The sequence below is a fragment of the Glycine soja genome, chromosome 3, assembly GCF_004193775.1.
Source record: "Glycine soja cultivar W05 chromosome 3, ASM419377v2, whole genome shotgun sequence".
Lineage (NCBI taxonomy): Eukaryota > Viridiplantae > Streptophyta > Magnoliopsida > Fabales > Fabaceae > Glycine > Glycine soja.
Window position 1 is genome coordinate 41881357 of NC_041004.1, and position 24316 is coordinate 41905672.

General features: G+C 30.3%; 3 protein-coding genes across 9 annotated transcripts; 2 read left to right on the top strand and 1 right to left on the bottom strand.

Moving 5' to 3' along the window:
• The first annotated feature begins 4705 nt into the window (after positions 1-4705).
• Positions 4706-7650, top strand: LOC114407152 (cytochrome P450 76A2-like). The gene is made up of 2 exons (XM_028370142.1): positions 4706-5743; positions 6917-7650. Exons 1-2 carry the CDS (start codon positions 4814-4816, stop codon positions 7535-7537), a joined length of 1551 nt encoding a protein of 516 aa, XP_028225943.1. The 5' UTR covers positions 4706-4813; the 3' UTR covers positions 7538-7650.
• Positions 7651-11111: 3461 nt separating this feature from the next.
• Positions 11112-13749, bottom strand: LOC114407153. 7 transcript variants are annotated; one of them, XM_028370147.1, is made up of 4 exons: positions 13587-13749; positions 13420-13475; positions 13238-13313; positions 11112-12997 (listed from the first exon to the last, which is right to left on the bottom strand). In XM_028370147.1, the coding sequence occupies exon 4, from the start codon at positions 12926-12928 to the stop codon at positions 11216-11218; it is 1713 nt and encodes a 570-aa protein (XP_028225948.1). In that variant the 5' UTR covers positions 12929-12997; positions 13238-13313; positions 13420-13475; positions 13587-13749; the 3' UTR covers positions 11112-11215. The 7 variants fall into 7 exon arrangements, with proteins under 7 accessions (XP_028225948.1, XP_028225950.1, XP_028225949.1 ...); XM_028370149.1 differs by lacking the exon at positions 13238-13313 and having other exon boundaries at positions 11112-12965; XM_028370148.1 differs by lacking the exon at positions 13238-13313 and having other exon boundaries at positions 11112-12978.
• A 3556-nt stretch (positions 13750-17305) lies between these two features.
• On the top strand, positions 17306-18187 carry LOC114407155. Its single transcript, XM_028370150.1, has one exon. The coding sequence runs from the start codon at positions 17569-17571 to the stop codon at positions 18022-18024; it is 456 nt and encodes a 151-aa protein (XP_028225951.1). The 5' UTR covers positions 17306-17568; the 3' UTR covers positions 18025-18187.
• The last annotated feature ends 6129 nt before the right edge of the window (positions 18188-24316 follow it).

The following is a 24316-nucleotide window of genomic DNA, read 5'->3' on the forward strand; positions in this document are numbered from 1 at the left end:
CACGAGAGCATGATGAGTGATGATCCTAAAATGCTACCCAGTGACCATCGAGATTGAAGCCCAGCCACTGAGTGTCGGTGAGTTTCTAACCTATAATAACAAAGAAAGAATAAGAGGGTATTTTGGGGCTTTAACTTTGTTTTAAAATTAAAATGGGGTGCAGGAAGCAATTGGCAATTGTGAATGATGTAAACCCAGTATAGTTTTCAGGTAGGGTCAACACAGTCCGTGATGATGTCGATCTCATAGCCCAAACATAAGAACTACCAAAGATAATTCAGCATCCGTATATAGCTAGATAAGATAGGGGAAAGAGTCGCTATTTAAGCCATGTTTGTTTTTGGCTTAAATTGACCGGAGTTCTTATTCACCAAAAAAAAATAAAAAATACCAGAGTTCAGTTTCCTGTATCACAATTAACTTATAGTTTACAAATAATGAAGATAGAATGGATTGAGCAGGTGTAACTGACAACTGCTAACTTTGAAACTTTCAGCAAATCAAAACTGTGTTAAACCTGATTTGAAATTTTTAACTGTGTGAGTTATTATAAATTTTGGTATTTATCTTCAATGTCTATACAACAACAACAACAACGCCTTATCCCACTAGGTGGGGTCGGCTACATGGATCAACTTCCACCATAATGTTTTATCAAGTACCATACTTCTATCCTAATCATTAAGTTCGACATCCTTTTTGATAACCTCTCTTATAGTCTTTTTGGGTCTTCCTCTGCCTCGAATTGTTTGTCTTCCCTCCATCTGGTCTACTCTCCTCACTACAGAGTCTACCGGTCTTCTCTCTACATGCCCAAACCACCTAAGTCTATTTTCCACCATCTTCTCTACAATAGGCGCTACTCCAACCCTCTCTCTAATAGCTTCGTTTCTAATTTTATCCTGTCGAGTCTTACCACACATCCACCGCAACATCCTCATCTCCGCTACACCTACTTTATTCTCATGTTGGCTCTTAACCGCCCAACATTCTGTTCCGTACAAAATCGTCGGTCTTACCGCAGTCCGATAAAACTTTCCCTTTAGCTTGATCGGTACCTTTGCATCACATAACACCCCCGATGCTTTTCTCCATTTCATCCATCCTGCTTGAATGTGATGATTCACATCCTCTTCAATTTCCCCATCATCCTGTATTACAGACCCAAGATATTTAAACCGTGTGACTTGAGGGATAATATGGTCTCCTATTTTCACCTCTGAGTTAGAAACCCTCATTCTTTTGTTGAACTTACATTCCATATACTCCGATTTATCTTCAATGCCTATAAATAAATAAATAAATCAATCTATCAAATTGAAAGTAAGATAAAAAAAAAGATCAGATTATATCTGTCCAAGTGAGAAAAGAATTGGTTGATGTTTTTTTTAAGGCAAAATAGTATATATATATATATATATATATATATTAAACGAGAAGGACCCTGTAAGTCACTAGGTTATTGAGGCAATAATCTTCGGTTTCCAATTTTTTTTATATATTTTTTAATAAATATTTTTTTTATAAATTATGTTATAGAATGATATATTATTTATTGTTGTTTTTATTAACAAAGACAACAAATAATTTTTTTAGGGCTTCAATTTTTTTATAGATGTAAGTATTATTATAAATAATTTAAGTGTAAGTATTATTTATTTTAAAAAGTTTAAAAAATTATTTTACATCTATTTTGGATCCTACCTCTTTTTTCTCTAAAAATATATTATTAAAATTAATATAGAGTTTAAATTTAATGAATAAATCTATAATTGATATATATGAAGAAGAATAAATGTTTTGGTGCAAATGTTGATATCAAAATCATATATTTAACTAAAATTCTATTGGTATCAACCATTTTGTATTTATATTAGATTAATGTACATCTTTAATGGAAAGAAAATATGAAATCATGCTTGATTTTTATTTAAATTCTAAAAATTGAAAAATATTAGATAAGAATAAATTGAAAAAAAATAGTATATTACACTTTGATTTATTTTTTAAAATAAAAATATTTCAAAATGCATACTAAAAAAATTATACTCTGACTAAAATATTACATTATATTGAAATTTTATTTTAAAAAAAATACATCGTTTCTAAAATAATATTAATAACACTTGTGACAATAATTATTGTTAAAAAAATTAAAACTAAAATGATTTAAATCTTATATGACATTACCTATGTGAAAAATAAGTTGATTGAATTTTCCGTTTTATATATTACAAATAAAATATTATAAGTATTTAAATATTAAATTTTGATGAACATAAAAATTTGACCTTAGGTCTCCTGACGTCTAGACACGACCCTCTAAACGAGATATGGGAATCAATCACAAGTAGTGACAAGATCCCCAACCCAAAGCAGTACATAGAAACAAGGCAAAGCCCAAAGCAAAAGATAAACCACACCACATAACATGTCAGGGACCATAACCAGTTATCCTCTACACCATACACGAGATCAAAGATGCAGCAACCTGTCAAGCAGCAGATCTGAGACACAGAAGAGCTTGCTTTCGCCAATTCCAAGATCAAACACTTCTTGGACTGATAGACTGCAATCATAAAAGAGGTATTTGAATTTTACTTTGTACCAAAGATTAAAGTCATCCAAGCCTGCAATTAATTTTTAAGTTAAAAGTAATTAAGAACTTAATTCTGCCACCCAATAAAATGTTGTCAACTAATTAAAAACTTAATGCAACTAAAACATAACATTAAGGTTATATTGGGTAAAATTATCTTGAAATTAAAAAATTAACTTATGTTTGATAAAATTAACTTTTCTGATAGTTATAAAAAATGTAAAATAACTAAAAAATAATAAAATCATAATGTATTTAAAAATATTAACTGAAAGTTAAAAACTAGTTTATTGAACTATAAATATTTGATAAAGTTAACTCTTGAAATAATTTAAAAGAATGAAATAACTAAAAAAATAATAAAATTATAATTTATTTGAAAATGATAGGTAAAAAATAATTGATGTTCTTGTAATAAATTAACTAGAAGCTAGCTTTAAAAAAGTATTAAAAACTACTGAAAAATTATTAAAAAAATAATTCATCGAACAGTCAAATAATTATTTTGAGTTAATAAAAGATTAAAAATAAATTAAAATGTTTTTTAAATATAACAATAATAAATGGGTAGGATATATATAATTAAAAACTTAATTCTACCTCCCAATAAAACACTTCCAATTTATTAAAAACTTAGAGTAACCAAGGAGTAAAAGATTAGAGTGATCAACAACAACAACAACGCCTTATCCTACTAGGTGGGGTCGGTTACATGGATCAACTTCCGCCATAATGTTCTATCAAGTACCATACTTCTATCCAAACCATTAATTTCGAGATTCTTTTTTATAATCTCTCTTATAGTTGATTTAGCTAGCAGTAATCTGTTAGAGGATAGTAGTATGATTTATTGGAAGAGAGGACGGAAGATTTTGAAAACTTTTGTCATGTGATTTGCTTATTAATTATATCAGGCATCAAGCACCACTTTGGAGGCTTCAACCAGAGGAAAGTCAATAACCTGTGAATGGTTTACATGACTTGTAGGAATTCGGTTCTTTGGTTACCTGTAAATTAGGAATGTTTATGGTTAGGTTTTGTTTTAATTTAAAATAAAATTTGAATTAAACTAAATTAATATTTGATTTTTTGTAGATTTTATTAAAATATTATTTTATTAAATTTATATTTTTTTATCTTTTAAATTAAATTATATTTAAAATTTGATAATAATCATAAATTTATTGATATATTAAAATTTCCAAAATAAAAATATATTAATTTTTTATTTATTTTAAACAAAATATACCTTAAAAAATTATTAAAAAATGATATATATTATATAAGTTTCATATGGATAATAATATGAAACTTAAATAATATATATATATATATATATATATATATATATATATATATAACAGATAACATTACAATAATATAAATATTGTAGTTTAATTTAGTTTAAAAAATATAAATCATAAACCGAATCAAATCAATTGATTTAAGAATAAAGTATGATTTGTTTTTTTTTTATTGATTTGGATTTATAAATCTCATGCCAAAATACTCCATTTTCAATAACGGTAATTGCACCCCAGGACTCACCTCAACTTTTTTCAATAAGATCTTCTGCCACATCAACTTTAATGTTAAATTGAATGTAAGAAGAAATAATATGACATGTAATTAAGAACCTTAAATAAAGCATAATAAAAATATATTTTTTTATCTCAAATACTAATATAATTTTTTTTTAATTTATTTTATTTTATTTAATATTGTTATCTCTAAAATAATTTTCATTTAATTGAAATTTTTAGTTCTTATGATAACAAGTTGAAGTTTCAATAAAGAATAAATTCAGAAAAAAAATTAAGATTAATACAATCAATTAACGTGAGAAATTTGTTTTTGTTATATCTGATAGCAAACGAAGTACTAGTAATTGGTTTGGTAAAATTATCAGTTACCTTGAACATTACGTGAGACTTTAAGCATTGGGAGGGTAAACACATGCAGAGAGACAGAGGTACAGTGATGTTTATTGGTGCACACTTCTCATTTTCTTTTCTCTCTTTATTTTATTACATTACATCATGAATATTGTGAATTACTAATCTCTCCTCTCATATATCAACATTCTACACACGAGAGTGGTGACGGAATCTTCCTTGGGCGTTTATATATGCACTGAGGAGGTAGTGATGAGAGACAGCACCAAATTTCCAACAACCCATTAGACAAGCTGGTTCCCAGAAATAAAATCAAATCATGGGGTGGACTTCAGAACATCCTTCACTCTTTCTCCTACTCCTGTCTCTGTCTCTCCCCCTCTTCCTCTTCCTCCTCCGCCGCCGCAACAGCAAAACCTCATCCTCAAACCATCGTCTTCCGCCGGGACCACCGGGCTGGCCAGTCTTCGGAAACATGTTCCAGCTCGGAGACATGCCTCACCGCACCCTCACCAATCTAAGGGACAAGTTCGGCCCCGTGGTGTGGCTCAAAATCGGCGCCATGAACACCATGGCGATTCTCTCCGCCGAAGCCGCCACCGTGTTCTTCAAGCACCACGACCACGCCTTCGCGGACCGAACCATAACCGAAATCATGCGTGTCCACAACTACGACAAGTCATCCCTGGCCCTCGCCCCTTATGGCCCTTACTGGCGCCTCATGCGGCGCCTCGTGACCGTGGACATGCTCGTTTCAAAACGCATAAACGACACCGCATCCATCCGTCGGAAATGCGTAAACGACATGATCAACTGGGTGGCGAAAGAAGCGAGCAAGTCAGAACATGGTCGTGGGGTCCACGTGTCGCGTTTTGTTTTCCTGATGACGTTTAACTTGTTCGGGAACCTGATGCTGTCACGGGACTTGTTTGACCCGGAATCCGAAGACGGGTCGGAGTTTTTCAGCGCGATGATGGGGCTGATGGAGTGGACGGGGCACGCTAACGTGACCGACCTGTTTCCCTGGCTGAGTTGGCTGGATCCGCAGGGACTGAGGAGGAAGATGGACAGGGACATGGGGAAGGCGCTGGGAATCGCGTCCAGGTTCGTGAAACAGCGTTTGGAACAGCAGCTGCACCGTGGCACCAACAAGTCAAGGGACTTCTTGGATGTCTTGATTGACTTTCAAAGCACCAACAGTCAAGAAGCACTCAACGTTTCAGATAAAGATCTCAACATTTTCATATTGGTACATACATATTCATTCCTTCATTCCATATAGATTCCTCCTTTGTTCAATGTTTACAGGAATAGTTTATTATATTTTTTAATAATGATACCCCGATATTCTATTATTTTAAGACAAATATTAATTAGTATTTTTAGGTTAACAACACACCATAAATTAAAAGAAGAAAAACATTATTAAGATGCTTAAAATAATATTTTCTATAATTATTTTTTTACATTTTTCTGTATTTTATATAATAAATATTTTTTCATTTAATTTCTTAATCAAGATAATCAAAATTCTTATTTTAAACGCTTCATCAATATTTTTTTTCTTTCTATATCTCTCTTTTTATCGTATCATATATTTTATTATAACTATCTTCTTTTTTTCTTTCTTTCTAGGTGTTGTTAGGGATTTGGAGTGTTTATAAACTTTTTCTTATATTTTTATAAGTTTTTTTTTCTAAAACTGTTTTAATAAATTTTCATTTTATAAAAAATTACTAAAAGTATATTTAATGACATGAAGATAAAAATATGAGTTAAATAAGTTTTTTTTCTCGTCAAATTTTTTACTTACTTATTTAGAGTTTTTTTTGTTTATTTTTATTGTTCATAAATTAATCTCTATGAGATTAACTTTTTGTCCCTTTATTTCCATTTTTAGTCTCTTTTTGGAAGTAGTTATTAAAATGAAAAAAGATTAAAAATGAACAAAATTAGCTACTAAAATGACGTAGTTTGATGTGATTGAAAAAGGTTTTTGGCCAGTACATGTATATAAAAGAATAAAATGTTAAATCAATGTCAATCTCCAAATTATGCATTAGAAGGCTATTGTTTATTCAAACTTCTTTTATGTATATAGATAGTTGAATTTCAACCTAAGATTCCATTAAACTTCTCAAACCCCACCACTAACAATCAACTTATTCAACACAAGAAATTAATATGTTTAATTATTTTGAATATTATTTAAATTTAATTTTTGATGAAAATAATTATCAATCATACTTTATTAATATTATGACTGCACTTCTAATGAACAGTGAAGATCTTTTTTATCCTGATAAAAAGAAAGAAAGCTTAAAGAGAAAAAAAAAAAAAAAACCACCACCAACATAACCTGAATGGGTTATTTAGTCAAACTTGTAAGTTATTATTGATAGATTATTTTTGATGTGGACAGGAAATGTTCTTGGCTGGGTCAGAAACAACGAGCAGCACAATAGAGTGGGCCATGACGGAGCTTCTGTGCAACCGGGAGTGTCTGTTGAAGGTGAAAAGGGAGCTGAGTTGGGTGGTTGGGTGCGGAAGAGAAGTTGAAGAGAGCGACATAGACAAGCTTCCGTACCTGCAAGGTGTGGTTAAGGAAACACTTCGCTTACATCCTCCGATTCCGTTGCTTGTCCCTCGCAAGGCCACGGAGGACACAGAGTTCATGGGATATTACATACCCAAAGACACGCAGGTTTTCGTGAACGCGTGGGCGATTGGGAGAGACCCCAGCGCCTGGGATGAACCATTGGTCTTCAAGCCCGAGCGATTTTCTGAGAATAATAATATTGATTACAAGGGGCACCACTTCGAGTTTATTCCGTTCGGGGCTGGAAGAAGAATGTGTGCGGGTGTGCCTTTGGCGCATAGAGTGCTTCACTTGGTGCTGGGATCATTGCTTCACCGTTTCGATTGGGAACTTGACTGCCACGTCACGCCCTCCACCATGGACATGAGGGACAAGCTCGGCATAACCATGCGAAAGTTTCAGCCCTTGCTCGCCGTCCCAAAATTAATTGTCTCTTCCTCCTGAATTTTTTTTTTCAATTCAAACCTATGGATCAATTTGTTTTTTTACAACCCAAATTGTCACCACTTTTGTTGAAATAAAATAAATATTTCCTCCGTGGCAGGGAGTCTTGGGAATACGGTTGTTGATACTTGCAAAGTTTGGGAGAATAAATATTGCCACTATGTATTCAAAAATAAATATCTAAGGCCAATAATATCATAATTTTTATTGACAGAAAATACCAATGGAATTAATTCACTTAAGTGATAGTTGTATTTATTAATATTACTCATAATTTAATCTATAAAAATGACTTAGTATAATTTTAATACTAATTAGTGAATGCATTCACTTTTATGTAAAATGGCTGTATCACTCATTAATAGATTTTACAGTAAATTAAGAATATAAAAGTTAACAATTAATTTATTTGAAATGATATAATTAACACAAAAAAATATGATCTCATTTGTATTTTTATATAAAAGATTGGAAGTAGTAATTAAGTATATTTTGTAATATATATATAAGTTAATAACTATTCTAAAATATGAAGTAAATATAATTGAAGAGGTTGACCAAAAAATATAATCAAAGAGTAGGAAATACTAGTAACATACTTTTTTGAACATATTTTTTATTATTGGTTATAATTTATGGAAAATTATGAACTCTTGTGGGTTCTACTTTGTCTTTAACTAGTTTCACTTTTAACAATATAATATCTAATAATTTTTAACTAATAATAAAATTTGTGTTTTGAAAAATATGTTGTTGGCACTTCCTGAAGAGTAAAACATAATGTTTACATTTTAATATTATTTATGCATTGCTCGATTCAAATCGAAATTACATTAACCACTTTATATGCATTTTTTATTCTTGAAAAAAAAAATCTCACTTCTGTTGGATAATTTGTTAATATAATTTTTGTACCAATATTGTAGAAAGAATGAAACTTCCTTCACAAAAGAAAGCGAAATTTTCAAACAGAACCCAAAAACACAATTTAAAATAGGTTTAAATGTTTAATTATTTTTTTATCTCTAACTTTTTATTTTTTGAGAAATTTACCTCAAAAAGATGAATTTGACGTAAAAATTTTAACAAATTTATAAATTTTATTCTGATTATTTTAGTAATAACATAATTGTCCTTTTTATTCTTAATTTTTTTGGGTAAATTTTACAACATTTTTTTTTAATTTTTAACGAATTTTATTCCTATTCTTTTAAACAAAATTTACCTCAAACTTTTGTAATTGTTAATGAATAAATGATCGAAGGTAAAATTCATAAGTTTTTTATAAATTAAAAATAAAATGTAGTAAATTAATTTGTTAGAAAATAAAATTTATAAAAAAATTAAAATAAAAAATACAACTAAGCCTTTAAAATACCTCCATCATCACACTAATAAAAAAAAATACCTACTCCATCATCACAAGCCTCTAACGTCTTGAGAATCTTCTTTGGGGAACAAAGAGAATATGCTATCTATACCAAACAATTTCATATTTTATTTTGGGGGCAGGGTCAGGGGATGCCATTTTCTGGAACCATTATACCCGTTGCCTTGAGATGTGGTTTAATTGAATTTAATAATTAATAATAAAAAATGTTTTCCAATGCCTACAGGTGAAGGATTGAACTTTTATCACATAGTTAAGGTATAAGATTATTTATAAATCATGTTATATTTTATTGGTACCAAAACATTTAAATATAGTTTCACCTCAGAAAATGTTAAAACATTTGGGTTGATGAATAAAACTTAAACATAATATTGCAAATAGTATTGATATTATTTTCTAATTGAAATTACTATTTTATTTCAATAATTTTTATACTTATCTCGATGACTAAAATTCACTGTATTTATTAAGGTAAACTATAGATTGTAATTAAGAAAAACACCAGTAATATCTGACATACTAATTATAGCTAAATTTTGTCAAAATCTAATTTACGCTTAAAAATATTGCTACATATTAGATTTTTTTAGGGTAAATTTATTTGGGTGGAAATTAACTTTTATTATAACAAATAATTAATGAATAAAAAATAGTATTAGGTGCATTAATAATTAATTAGTTTATTATTCTCATGTTCAATGTTTAAAATAGCTTAGGAATAATTTATTAAAAAGTTTACAATTTTTTTTCTTAAATTTCAAGTTAAACCAAACGTGAACCAAAAAAATATAGTAACCGAAAAATATAGTATTTTTTTTACTGAAAAATATATCTATAGTATAATTGCTATTCGAAAAACCCAACTCAAGGGTGGTCTATATCAACATAAAAGATCCAAAAACGTCGGGTTGGAAATGGAATCTCCTCGAAAACCTCGGACCTGGCTCTTTAGATCCCTTTCAGACTATGCGAGATAAAATGAATCATGCGATGGATTAAAAAAATAAAAAAATAATGAAACAAATTTATTAACACAAAATTTACACCATGTTAATAACTTGGAGATAAAATAGAGTGTCCTTAATCATGCTGTTCTAATTTACTAAAAACCTTGGCCATAAGATTGGTTTGTTAATGTTTTCTAGGAATGACTCAAATTTATATTTAGTTGATTACAAATATCTTGAAAATATCTATATGTTTTTTTGGGATTAAAAAATTTTCACATTGAATTTTAATTAAAAAATTTGTAAATTTTAATTATTTATTATATTAAATGCTATAATAAAAGTAACATAATATGTTTATGACCGTCAAATCTTTTTTTTTTTTACTGAATGTAAAATCCTTTTTCTAATTCAGAAAATTGGATTTTCACCTCTCCCATAAAAACAATTATATGGGAAACCTAGGTGAAAAAAATATCTTAAAAAAATAATGTTTTTTTAAATACTATTATTTTTTTAAAATAATAAATTAAACATGATGATGAGAAACAAATATTTCTAACCTCGGATTATTGGAAACTAAATTTTTTCCATGTACTAAATGCCCCTTGTGTGTACTTGTGAGACCCATTTAAGAACCCGAAAAGAGGTTTTCGGTTCAAGATGCTCTTATGATTTCTCTTAGGCCACCAAGGGGAGGGAGTTTAGTCATCAGTGTGAAACTTGATAGATGGAAGCAGCTGAAAAAGAGATATAATAAACACAAAGATTTTCTTAAATCAATGTCATTGAGACATGGGTTAAAAAACTATAAAAAATATTTATTATAAATATTATAGGAGAATGTAAAAGAAACACAATTTTATGAATTCTAATAATTATTTTTCTCTTTTTAATCGTTTAATTAATGTTCTAAAGATACTTATTAACATTTGTTGTGATAAAATACCAAGATAGAATCAGTACTTAAGTCAATGTAACAGCTCTCAAAGACCAACGAAAACCTCAGCTCATAATTGGCATTCAAATGTTATTTGTCTTTCAAAAATTGCATTATTTTAAACACTCATTTAACTAAAGACAATTGAGTAAAAAACCATAAATTATTTTTTATATCATAAATTTGCTAATGAAGAAATTTATGATGTATTTTGAGCAAATTATCTGATGTGAATGAATACCTTAAACTAAATTGATTCGATCAAATGTAACTTGCCCGAGAATAGAATCAATGTACTAAAAATAAAGCCACTATTCGGCAAAGCCTCTCATTTGAAAATGATAGAGCTAAACAGCGCTGATGGCATTAACCTTCAGACGTTGTCAAAACGTCATAGTCTATAAAAATTCATTGTACATTCCATTCTTTCTCAAATGAACACCATTAAAAGATCTAGTACTAACACAATCCAGTGTATCTCTTGTGCCAACTTTTGTATCAATCCTGCACACATAGTTGAGACCTACAAGAAGATCAATTATCGCGGCCTCAGTTTTGGCTTGATTTGCAAAGTAAAGAGTTTGGACAAGTAAAACATTTGCGTTGAAAACTGAGTGCTCCTTCTCAAAATTTCTCTCAGAATGCCAGCTTAGCATGTTATGTGCTAGAGGAGCCAACCATTCTAATATCTGTGCAAGCACCGGACTCCATTCAGCAGCAGGGTTTGCATCATGAGCATTGGAGGATGATTTACTTTTCGCATGGCACTTAAGCTTAGCCCTTAAAGCAGTTGTTACAGTAGTTGGAAGCATATTGTACAGATCATCTCTTGCTGCAAGATCAACCAGGTGAGGTGATGACAACATCCTCTCAATCAATACAATCATATTTGCATAATGTAGGGCTAGAGCTGCATCACCAAGGGTAAGTGAAACTGGCTTTAACCGGTTTTTTATGGATAATTTAGAGTATATCCTAATTCTGTTGGAGAGAGATAACTTATCCACTGTTTTCATTTTATCAAAAGATTTCAATTGACAATCAGTTAACCTCATGGAGCCACCATTAGTCTGCATACAGCTCTGTATGACAGGAGAATTGTTTGCAGCAGACATACAGCCTTTGAAGGCCACAATATGTCCTAACTGTTTGCTTTCTGAATGCAGGTTCTTTCTGAATAAAGCTGGTTCGTGAAGAGCTTGCTGCTGTTTCTTTTTTCTTCTGCCCTTGTCAACTAAAAAACCTGATTTTGATACTGGCCTCCCCCCAACAGGTCCTGAATTGAAGCCATAGAGATCATTCTCTGAAGGATGAACAGAAGAATGCATAACAGAAAAGGAATGACTTCGTAGAAGATTGTTAGCATTCATATGCTGATAATCATTTTGTTCTTGAACGGTTGGTGGTTGATTAATTGCAAAGACAAGTATGATCCTCTCCAGGATTGTAAATAGCGATCTCGCCAACAACCGGACAACATAATCATAACTTCTATTCCATGGAGACATGTCTCTCAGATTCCTCACCTCCTGGCGATGCAACATGACCTTCTTCTGAAACTCGAGGAATTTCACCTTATGCAAGTCCGGATTTGCCTGCATTCTCCTGAAAGTCTGTTCAACCTCTGCTAGCACCTCAACCTCTTGACAAAACTGTGTCATAGCGGAAACAAATTTTTCCATTTTCTTCACTTTCCTCTCCATCTTTTTCCACCTATACTCCCACTCAGACCATTGGAAATAATTCTGAGCCGGGTTATGAACAAAATGTTCAAATTGATGATAAACTGGATCCACACACTTCTTACCCAATCTAGCCACAGACCGTGCCAGAGATTGAAAGTTATCAAGTATCTCGTTCAATGCAAGTTCCATCAAGTAATCATCATCATCAGACACCAGTGTTTTAACTCCAACTGAGTTCACTATCCCCTCCCTCAGGCTCAATACCTCCGCATCACTCAAAGATTGCCATAAATTAACCACCTTCAACATCAACCCTGCAACTTCTAATGCCAAAACTCCAACTACTGCCTTGTTATCTGATGCACTCTTGCGAGAGACTGGCCACAAAACACTGAACCATGACCCGTTCATTGTTTCACCCCCCATTGACAGTACACTTAATTCCCCAATCCAATGGATTCACCTAATCAACAGTCCTAATACACACTCAGTATGCTGTATGCAACAAAACCCACTAATAAAAGTCAAAACCCACAAGGTTATGAACACACCAGATATAGCAAATCATGGATTAAGACAGTAATAATTGCATAATTATTATGAAAAATGAAAATAGAAAGTGAAAAAAAAAAAAAAAAACCTAACCCCCAATTGTCGACTTGGTCATGAATAAGCCAAAGCCATGAGGTCAATATAGACTAATTCAAACTCACTTGAGAGAAGACATGAGCCTACCTTCAAGGGCCCAAAACCCACTTTTCAAAATTCAATTTTTTTTGTCTCTTTTGTTGTCATTCACCATGTTTCGAATCTAACCAACCAAAACCAAGGACAAGAAAGAACTACCTAGTAAGACATGAAACAAAACATGATATATGTGTGTGTGGAGAGAGAGAGAGAGAGAGACAACAACATACCTTGGAGTGGCATTGAGTTGAAGGAGAAGAATAGAGGCATCCCAGGATTCACAAAGCTGAAACGGTAACGGAGGAGTGAGTGATATGAGGGGAACAGAACAGGATAAAGAGAAAGAGAATTCGTTCAAAACGAGGTGTGTGGGGTTTTGGGGGAACGTGGATATTACGTTGACAGTTCAGGTTTGCTTGATTGGGTTTGGTAATTGCTCCTTCATTTGAGTGTGTCTCACGCTGGATGCGGAGATGCCACTGTTGCTCTTTCTTTGGCTCTTTTAGCTTCACCTCGTCAACATTGGGGTTTTGATTTAGCGTGAGTTTGATTTTAAGAAATACTGTACTGGCTTTTAACCAATTCTTGTTGAAAAGAAAAAGTGGATGTCATAAAAAAAGAGTAAATTATAGTACAACTAGTATTTAATATTAACATACTGTATGTTGATATCAAAGACGTCTTAATGTTTATAAATCCTAAGTATATTATAATGATATAATTTAAAAGATTAAATTTATGCATTGATAAAGTAAGTGCGGAGAACTAAATGATGTCTATAATAATAATCACGAATAATTTGTAGTTTCAAATTACAAAGGTATTGCATAAAGATTGTCCAAAACATTGTCTCTTGAAAGTTTAAATACTCTTGTTCAAAATCAATTATATAATACGCCAAAGCAGTAAAGTATATACTACATTATTTAATGCACTAAAGCAATAAAACAAATGAAAGAAAAAGAAAGGATAAAATGGAATTTTGATCTTTTTATTTTTTTTAAATATGTATGTTTAGTTTCTCATTGAGATATTTTATCTTTTAATTTTAAATAATTTACAATTTTAGTTTTCTTTATTTCATTAAAATATTTCATTTTTTACTTTTAAAAAACCAACAATTTTAAAATTTTAATTCTTGTAGTGAATTTCAAAAATTGATTTATATACTTTATAAATATCATCCACAACGGTTTGTTTATTATATATTATGTAGATAATAAATGTTTTTTTAAATTATTTAATTGATAACAAGTTTAATTTATTAAAAAAGAATTAAAAAATATATCGTTAACAAGTTTGAAATTAATCAACAGGACTAAAATCAACTTTTTTTGAAATATCTTAATTAAAAAATTAAAAAATTAAAAATCGTATATTTGAGAAATAGGGAGACCAGAACATTTTAGCCAAAAAAGAAAAGAAAACTGTTGCCATAAAATAACATTTTTTAAAAAATAGATTGTTTTATACAGAAAGTAACTACACAGTAAGACAACTATTTTACAGAAGCATCATACATTATATGAAGTTTAAAAAAAATCATCTAACTATAGAAAAGGGCATATGTAAAAAGATTCATTTATGAAGAAGAAGAAAACTTTCTTGTACATTAAGGAAGTTATCAAACATTTTTTTTATAATTTCATTGTATTAGTTCCTAAATACTCTGTCCAATTTTAAAGCATGGTATTAACTGTCATTTAACATTTATTATATACTACTAATATTAGACATGCCCTTCTTGCTTTCCTCAAAATAACTTCAGAATGTGTTTGAAAAAAGTTTTTCCAAGATAATATAAAATATTTGGATTTAGAGTCCCGAAGAGACAAGTGTAAAAAAGAGATATTAGTTATATTTTGAATTTGTTAATAGTAAATTGTTTTATCAAGATAAGTTTGTTGTGTGTCTCTTGTTCATCTCACTCAAATTTTGTTTTCCTAACTAATGAAAAGATTTGTAAAAAAAAAATCCTTCTATTTAAAAGTTTACAAATCAGTTTTGTCATAAAACTAATTTTCCAAAAGATATCACTAAATCAGATAATTGTCTAAAATAAATATTTTTTCAGTGTAATGAAAAACTAATATATTAGAAGTTTAATGTCTATACACAATTTTATATTATTATTTTAAAGAATATTATTTTCAAAGTCATCATTTTTTATACTACTAGTATATGATAATTTTAAAAAGTCTAAACAACAATGTTAATCTTTTCTAAGTTGAATTGCGTGGTGGGAGTGGGACCAAATGGGTTGTTGGGTTGGATTGTTGTTGTAGTTGGTAATTTGGTATGTACTGAGCGCGTTTTTTCTTCGTTTCATTAACTTCTCCGTCGTTTTATTCTGTAAGTCACAGCTGGGGAATTTTAAGGAGTATATCCTTGTAACGTACACACTGCATCAGAACAAAAAATCTTATCTGCATTGCAACGCTGTTGGCTGGTTAATTGGTAATCGTTTGTTTTTTTCCTTTTGCAACTTTGCGAGGCATTGGAGTATGCTTCATGGACAATTAATTAGTCAATATATAAAAAATGTAAAAGGGTACAATGCTTCGGAAATACTCTCGTTACCAGTCTGTATGTCAAGTTGTAAGAGAATTAATCTGAGATTATTCTAAATATCGTACTAACAATATTTGTATGAACCATGCATGGAGAAGCAACAATGGTATATTTACAGCGTAGAAACCTATTAAGAACTAGCCAGGAAATAATTGAGAAGACGGTCAACTTGACAATAAGATTTCGAACACTGTCCCAAATTACAAGATGAAATTGATACTTTCAAAAATAGTTCCTGCTCTACAGCCAAACCAAACATTAGTGAATTAAGGAAAGAACTTCCGCGGCGTATACTAGAATATTTAACATGGCTGTTTCGTTAAAAAAATCTACTCATATTTTTAGCTAGCTAGCATCAACATTTAAGATAATGAGACTCTCATTTTTCTCACTCTTTCTATTAATGTTGATACCGAAAAATTGCTTTATACTTTATTTAAGTTAAATCTCGAAGAGATGACTTTTTACTTTTTATTCTAACAAATATATTTTTATGTGAGACTTTTTTGAATCAAATAATTGGTTGTGTTCTTTTTAGTCAAATTAATACTTTCAACTTGAAGTCCTTTCAATTAATGTTAGGGCTCTAATCCCTTTTGATATGCCTATATTTAATTAATCAAGCATTAAATTAAAAAAATCATCTAAAGAACACTACTCTATGAAGTTCTATCTTTAGAATCTTGTATATAAGACAACCAATCAAAGGTCCAATTGAATTTACAATTAACGTATCATAAATACAACCTAGAACCAATTTACTAACCATCAGTTAGAGAAAATATCAAGTATAGAGAAAGATTACTCCAATTCACAAAGGAAACTTGTATTGAATAACCGAGTTCAATTAAAGAGATTTCCAATAGATGTCATCCTACATAGCCTAAGTGAATTTAGCAAAACATAGAGAAATAATGGGTTTGATTGAAGTTCCAAAAATACTTTCCCAAGGTGAAAATCTTCAGTGGATGGAAAATGTAGTATCTAATTTTGCCTCAAGTTTCATAACCCCTCTCTATTTCAAAATTGTGCTTTTATATAGTGAGGTCACTACCCATAATGTCTGGGATTTGTCTTCATTAGCGGTCGGGCTCTCAGTCTTTATTGTTTCATTATTTTGTTTTCTGCTATTGGACTGGACCTTATTAACAGTTAAATAGTGACACAAGGCCCATCCAACTGATCCACAAAAAATTGTTTTTTTAGGTCATGTAACTATGTATACTTCAGGCATATCATTTTCTCTTAAACCTATGGAACGATCTATTCACCGAGTGAATTTTGAAGCAACTTTTGCCTCTTGAAAGTGCTTTCTAGTGTCTCCAGTTCCTTCACTCCAGAATTTGGTTAACAAAAAAGAAATACCGTTAAAAAGTCAGTTTTCGAGACAAATCTTACGCCTTCCATGAGGTTTTAAAATACGTATCGTATCTATGATAAATTTGAAGGAGAAAATAGATTCGGGCCTGATCCTAAACAAGTCGTTGGCGCAATAAAAGGCAATCCAGCTATAGATATTTAAGATGCAAAACGACCAAAATAAAAAAAAGTGCAGATATTAAACTTATCACGCGTGTTAACCCAGAGGTGCACCATGTGGCAGAGACTTCTAGCATAAACGCGAGAGCTCGAAAGCTCGAACATATCCTCCACTTCCAGTACATTCTAGTCACCAAATATGCCAAACACCGAATCTCTTACTCTTATATAAGCACTTGACACTTACTAGTCCATAGCATAGCATCATAAGCTTGGAAGAACCTCACTGAAGAATTAAGGAGAGAAAAATCAACATCAAAGTTATAACGATGAAGCCCATTGACGACAAACAAGAGACAGTGACGATCAGAGCGGTGAGCCACGACGAGGAAGGGAGAAAGAGGGTGGAAAAAACAGAGCTCAACACTCACAACATCCACACTATAAAGTACGTCGAGAAGAAGCTCATCAACAAGGGTGTGCAGCGCAAGGACCGCCACCCAGCCGACGGCATCAGAATCGGCCGGCCACCGCCAAAGTCCGGCCACGGCGGCAAATTCACGTGGGAGGGCCCTGCTAGCGTGGAGGATAACGAGCTCATGACGGAGCCGGCGGCCATGGACGAAGGAGACCCCAACTACTTGGACTGGGAAGAGAGAGGAGAAGAGACGTCGGAGTTGGTCGTTGGGGAGGTTGAAGTGGCCAAGGTTGCTGAGGAACACGATGGGGTTGCTAGAGTTGAAGTTGATCCTCGCTTGCGCGTTATCATGTCTGATCTATGTTAATTAATCTTGTTTAAGTGTGGGTGGCTTTTCATGTGGACTTTTACTTCAAATTGTAAATTTGTAACAGTACATCAAACGAGTGTGATGTGGAAGTTGTTTTTCTTCCAAAATAAAATTTGGAGACTTTTCCCTTCTGTATATGACTTTCTCATTAGTTGGTGCAGTTTCAGTTGATACATTGTTCTTCCAAAATAAATTGCATACTTTTTCCTTTTGTATATGACTTTTTAATTAATTAGTTTATCTGTTTAATGTTATCATGTATAGGTTGATTTCTTCTTCTTCATGTTATCATGTATGGGTTTGCTGACTTAATTTGATGTCAAAAAACTTAATACTAAAATAGTGATCAAACTAGTAAGATGTGGCAGATGTTTTAAATTATCTTAACAAAATAAATTGAAGACTAGTTATGTTTTGCATAACTTTTTCATTGGTTGGTGCAGTTTCTGCGCTGATAAATTACAGAACGATGTGTTAGTGAGAAATAAAGCAACAAATTCAGAAGCAAGTCTATCAAATAATAATATATTAAACTTTTTAGAGAGAGTCCAAAACAGATCACTGATATTTTTTTAATTATCTATTAAACTCCCTTTAATATTTATATTTTGAAAGGTAAAATAACGTGAATTAAAAATTAATATCTTTGAAAAGAGATATAAAAAATAGAGAAAATAAATAATAGATAGCATTAATAAAATGATATTATTGAAAAAAGATAGAAAAAAATTAGATATGTTGCATTACTATCTTGAGAGAAAATAAATAATGATACCAATATGAAGATAGCGGGGATATAAATATAAGAACCAAAAAAGTTTAATCCACTCAATCAAATAATTAAGTTTTATAAACTAATTAAAAAAATAAATTATTATAACTATTCAAATTTTAATCCACCCAATATTCAATCTTATGAATTAACGTCGAGGACAAATTTATGGAACCTATTTTTATTCATTCTATTTTCATCGTTATTATTTATCTCATTTTTTTTTATCAAACACACCCTAATTGTTAACTTGATAATAATTTTATATAAAATCATATACATTTAATATTATTCTAACACATTCAAACACAAAGCAAAAAAAAAACATTGTTTAATACATTTTTTTCTTCTAAAGACTATATTTGATTCATTTTCTTTACAATAAATTATTAATTACAAAATAATTCACTTTTCAAATTATAAAGAGGTAAATAAAACTTCACGTTCCTGTATACCAAAAACAACTTAAAATTATATATAAAAAGTAAAGCAAATTAGTCAATAAAATTTTGCAACACAAAATAGCATCTCATACCACAACTTAAATAGTAGTATATTTTTCTAACTGCAAACTTTATTAGAAAAACAATAAAAAAAAAAGCCCAAAAAGATAGGGAGCTCGATTTCTTCATTTCCTAAACTCACAAACATTCTTCAATAACCTCTCTTTTGTTAAAAACTTTCTTTCACTACGGGGTAAAGATTCCAATCAGGATGGAAGGAGGAAACTGCAGGTATTTCAAAAAGATGGTCCTTCACGTAAGGCTTAACACCACGCCACTGAGCAACACCTTTAAGGTACGAGCACAGTTGACACTTTAGATCTACATGCACAACAACACAGATAACAAAAAGTCATTAGAAAAAAAAAAAAACCTTAATTAATGAAAAATATAGCAACTCACCTAAAGTTCTATCAGCAATTCAGCATCATTATCCGGCATATACGACTGAAGGAATATGGCTGAATTATCCTGCATTTTAAAGTAACTGAATCTGTTAAATGTAAAATCAGAATTTTAAAAGTAGAATATATTTTTTACTTATTAAAGGATTGAGGAAAGCCATGTACGGTTTGTCATCAATCAACAGAGCATTTGAAGCAGAATATGGACCTCCCTTCTTGACATTTTCCCAAACTTTATTCAATTCCGTGAAAAAACAAAGGTCTGTAAGTTTTTTCTAAGGATTTGAAGCCGGAATCAGTACATTGACGTTGATCCTAGATTTTATGAGCCACCAATAAGAAAAATAAACAGACACGTACAAATATTATACATTTAATTTATTTATACAAAAGCAGCTACTCACCCAAACAAATAATATTTTGCTTCTTAAAGATCCAATGGCATAATTTAAGACATCATCGATCTATGTTGTGCCTATCTTCATAGTGAATATTGTATTAGTAAAATACGAATAAAAAAAAGGAAATAAAAAATAAAATTCTAAAAGTCGTGCTACTTACTCCATTGCAGATGACCAAATACCGACTTCAAATCTTTCCAAGCAGAATTTCATAAACTCCTCACTAAATGGTCTCTCAAAAACTACATCAATAATTCAAAAAAAAAAAAAACCTTTACTTTTATCGTTAAATATAATGAAAACAACGCATTTGCAGTAACTGATGTAAGTGAGAATCTTGTATACATTTGAATTTGTATATTTACATACCAAGATAGGCTCTATAGCGCCCGCCATCAGCTGCACGAAAATATGTTATTTTTTTGTATAAGATTGTTAAGCAATGATGCTTATGCAAGCTACTTCACGCCGTATGCTCTAGTGAGGAAAAAAAAAAACTTAAACAATATTGCTTAAAGTAACTCATATAAGCACTCCCATTAAAATGACCTACAATTCGTGCTTGTGCGATAGTTATGGTGTGTTTGTTTTTCGTGTTTGGGTCTCTAAATTTTCGTTGAAGTTACATCGAACGAAGTATTGTGATGTTTGACAATTATAAACGAGAGTTCAACTGAACGTAAATTATGCATGAGTTAACATTCAATCAATAACAATTGTGGGTTACTTCTCATTAACATTCATTGAATCCATTAGAAAGATAAAAAAATTTTTAAAAAATTCAACAACTCTCTCGAGCAATTACCCCTCAACAACCAACATTAAACCCATAAACTTGTTTCATTATTCCTCCCTTACCAAAATTAAAAATGTATTTTATTTTATTTTTTATACTCATTTTTATTTCTAATATTAATTTAAAATGCATTTTTATATGTACATATTTTATTTTTTTTTGCAAACTTGATGTTTTTTATTTTATAATACGTCAGCAATTTTTAACAAGATGTATAATATATTATCAATTTAAGTATAGTTAAAAAATAATAAAATAAATCATAGTATTATATTTTGAATTCTATTTAAACTTGATGTCTAATTTAGTAATTATATGATCAACGTATTTTTTATTCAAATCATCCGAAGAAATTTCATTTTGACAAACATAAAACAAGTAACATTCAATTTACTTTTATCTAAACTTAAATTAAAAAGTTACCTTACATTGAACTTAACTTTTCAAGCTGTAATCCAAACACATACTTAATAATTGGATTGAGCTTGGTTTCAGCTTTGAGTCTTCGGCTTCAGAATAATTGCTAGACCAAAATTTTGCTAATTCTACACTTTTTGTCGATGACTCGAGGCACACTGAATTCAGTCTCATGAGCTGCGGCCAGTGATTTTAAATTTTTAATTTAGACTTTTTTTTTTATTTGCACATAAATACTGTGATATCGTGTTTACACCTTTATATAGTAGGAAAATAAAATTAAAAAATGTTTAATAAGAACACGTATTTTTTTTGTTTTTAAAATTTAAAATAAGTACAAAAACTGTGTAAATAACATTGTTTTTCTAATTTCTTGCTGACCAATTTGAATAACTCGACGTTCGGGTTACTCCTAACAAAATTATTATCTAATTTTGATTAGATTTTTTAGACTGGCACTTGCTGCTTAAATTTTGTCTTATTTTTTTTCTTAAGGTTAGACATTATGATTGTCTTTCAATTTATTTATTGGATTAAAGACTAATTTCATGGTATGTGGATTTTAATTTTTTTTAAAACATAATAAAAATTAATCAAACACACATTAAATAGATCATTATCATTTATACCTATTCAATCTCCATAAGACCCTACACTAGTATATGAACCCTTTGGGTTAAACTTTATCTTGTTATACGAAGAACTCAAAGCCGGTAACTATCCAAGTAGTATATACGATGGAATCTCATACGCAATTATGCGATAACTTAATCATGTGAGTAACGACAAGTCCCGTGTATAAAATTTTGGAATCTTAAACAATTTGAATAATAGTTTATGCAAGGCTTACTTAAATATAAGTAACTCTGTTTTTTTGTTGAATGATATAAGTAACTCTTTAATATAAAAAACGCTTTTATTGTTTCTTTTATTTTAAGGCGATTCTATTGTTCTAATCTTGAGTTACAAAATTACAAATAAAAATTTTAATTTGTAATTAAGTAATTATTATCATTTCGCAATACATATTTTAGCATAATTTATTATCGTTATTAATTCATTTAACATAATTTACAACATAATTAATCTTAAATAATATTTTAGCAACGTATTTATTTGGGGGAAAAATCTAGTCTTATAATATAATTTAATATTCTAAAGAGTCTTTATTTTGTTTGTTAATATTTCCTTTGAAATTTGAAGGTAAATTTAGACCATCAATATTCTAAGGCTTCATGGCATTCATATATAGAGAAATTATCTATTTAGTTAAAAAAGTTGTGTTTAATTTAATTAGTATGCAAAAATTTCTTAGACTAATAATAATCACACATTATGAGCAGAATTAATCTCTCACCAAGTGAGTTGGAGGACACTCTTGATTTTTTACTTAGGATCTAAAAAAAATGTTGAGTGCATAGATACAAAAATAGAAAAATGGGAAACAAGCATTTTTTTAAATGAAATTAAAAACCGTTTCTCAAAACAAAATTGTTCCTTGGATTTTATCATGCAGTGATTATGATAATTAATTATAAAATATACTAATTGCATTAAAAATTATGTTCTTTTTTCTCTTCAACTGTATCTATTAATCAAGAATAAGAGATTATTCAAATCCCATAAATTACACTTTGTGCGTAATATAATTGTTTTTTTTTTTTTGCAACCTCAAAATGAATCCAAAATATACCCAACTAAGTACCCCTTGCGACCTTTAATATACTTTTGTAATATAGAAAGCATATCATATGTATGCATCACGTACCCGCCCCCTTTTTTCCCTCTTCAATTAAGTTCCTTTGTCATTAGGTTTAGGTGCAGGCGTATTCGGGACGTTTTGGGTTGTGCAGTGCAAGAGCATTAGATGACAAATTGAATAGCACAACTATCGATGTTAAAGCCGGTTAAATGGATCTTAGAAGTTTGTTGAAGTTCCTAGGATTTAAATAATCAGTTTCAGGTGAGCTTTCTATTACATTAATGAAGGGTCTTGTTCACAACATGAACTCAACGTAAAACTTGTGATTCAATAACTTTGAAGTTTGAACGGTTGAAAACTTGAAGTGTATATAAAAAGGACCTGTTGGGGGTTATGGTCTTTGCATCGAGATGTTACGGAATTTTCAATGTGGTTGTACTGTCATCGTGTGCTTGCCACTAATGGAAAATTGTTAAACGGGGCAAAAGGCTTGACACTTGAAAATGATTGGATTGCAGAAACCAGCTAGAAAGGTTAATCATTGAATTTTAGCTGGCACTTTAATTTACACAGTTTTTTTAACCTTTAATAAGGGGTTTGTTTTGTATTAGTAATTTTTAATCATGGAAAAGGAATTCGTGGCTTTTTTTAATTCGTTGTTTGTGATACATCACACTTAATTTGTCTTTCGAACTAATTTGAAACTAAAAGTTGAACCACATGTCTAGCTTCCAATTAGTCAGCTTTCAAGAAACAGTATCGTTGTCGCAACATACTTGGTAAAGACCTAGCTGGACATGAAATGTTTTGATGTCCTCCTGTTACCATTTGGTTCTGCCAAAGGATTAAAGTGTGTCAAAAAGACCAGATCTTAAAGATTAAATTTTGAACTAGTAAGGATTAATTATGTTAGAAGAGGTTAATATCTTATAATGTCACAAACCAATGTTCAAATTCTTGTTGAGAGAAGTGTAAACATTTAGTGTGTCTCCAACATAGCCTTCCAAGAAATATCTAGAAAAAAAAATACATTAAAAATTAAGGTATGAGGAGATAAAAAGGGAATATACATATAAGATAAACAAGTGAAAATGGATATAATTTTTTTTACTTTTTCTAAAGATAATTTTATTTTTTTTAAGACACTATCATTGTAAAATAATACTCTATTAATCAATTAAAAATCATTTTAAATATAACTTTTGAAATAATTATTATAAAAATTGATAACTTTCAAATATATAATAATATAAGATTGAATTATATAATAAAAATTCTTTACAAGATTCATGTA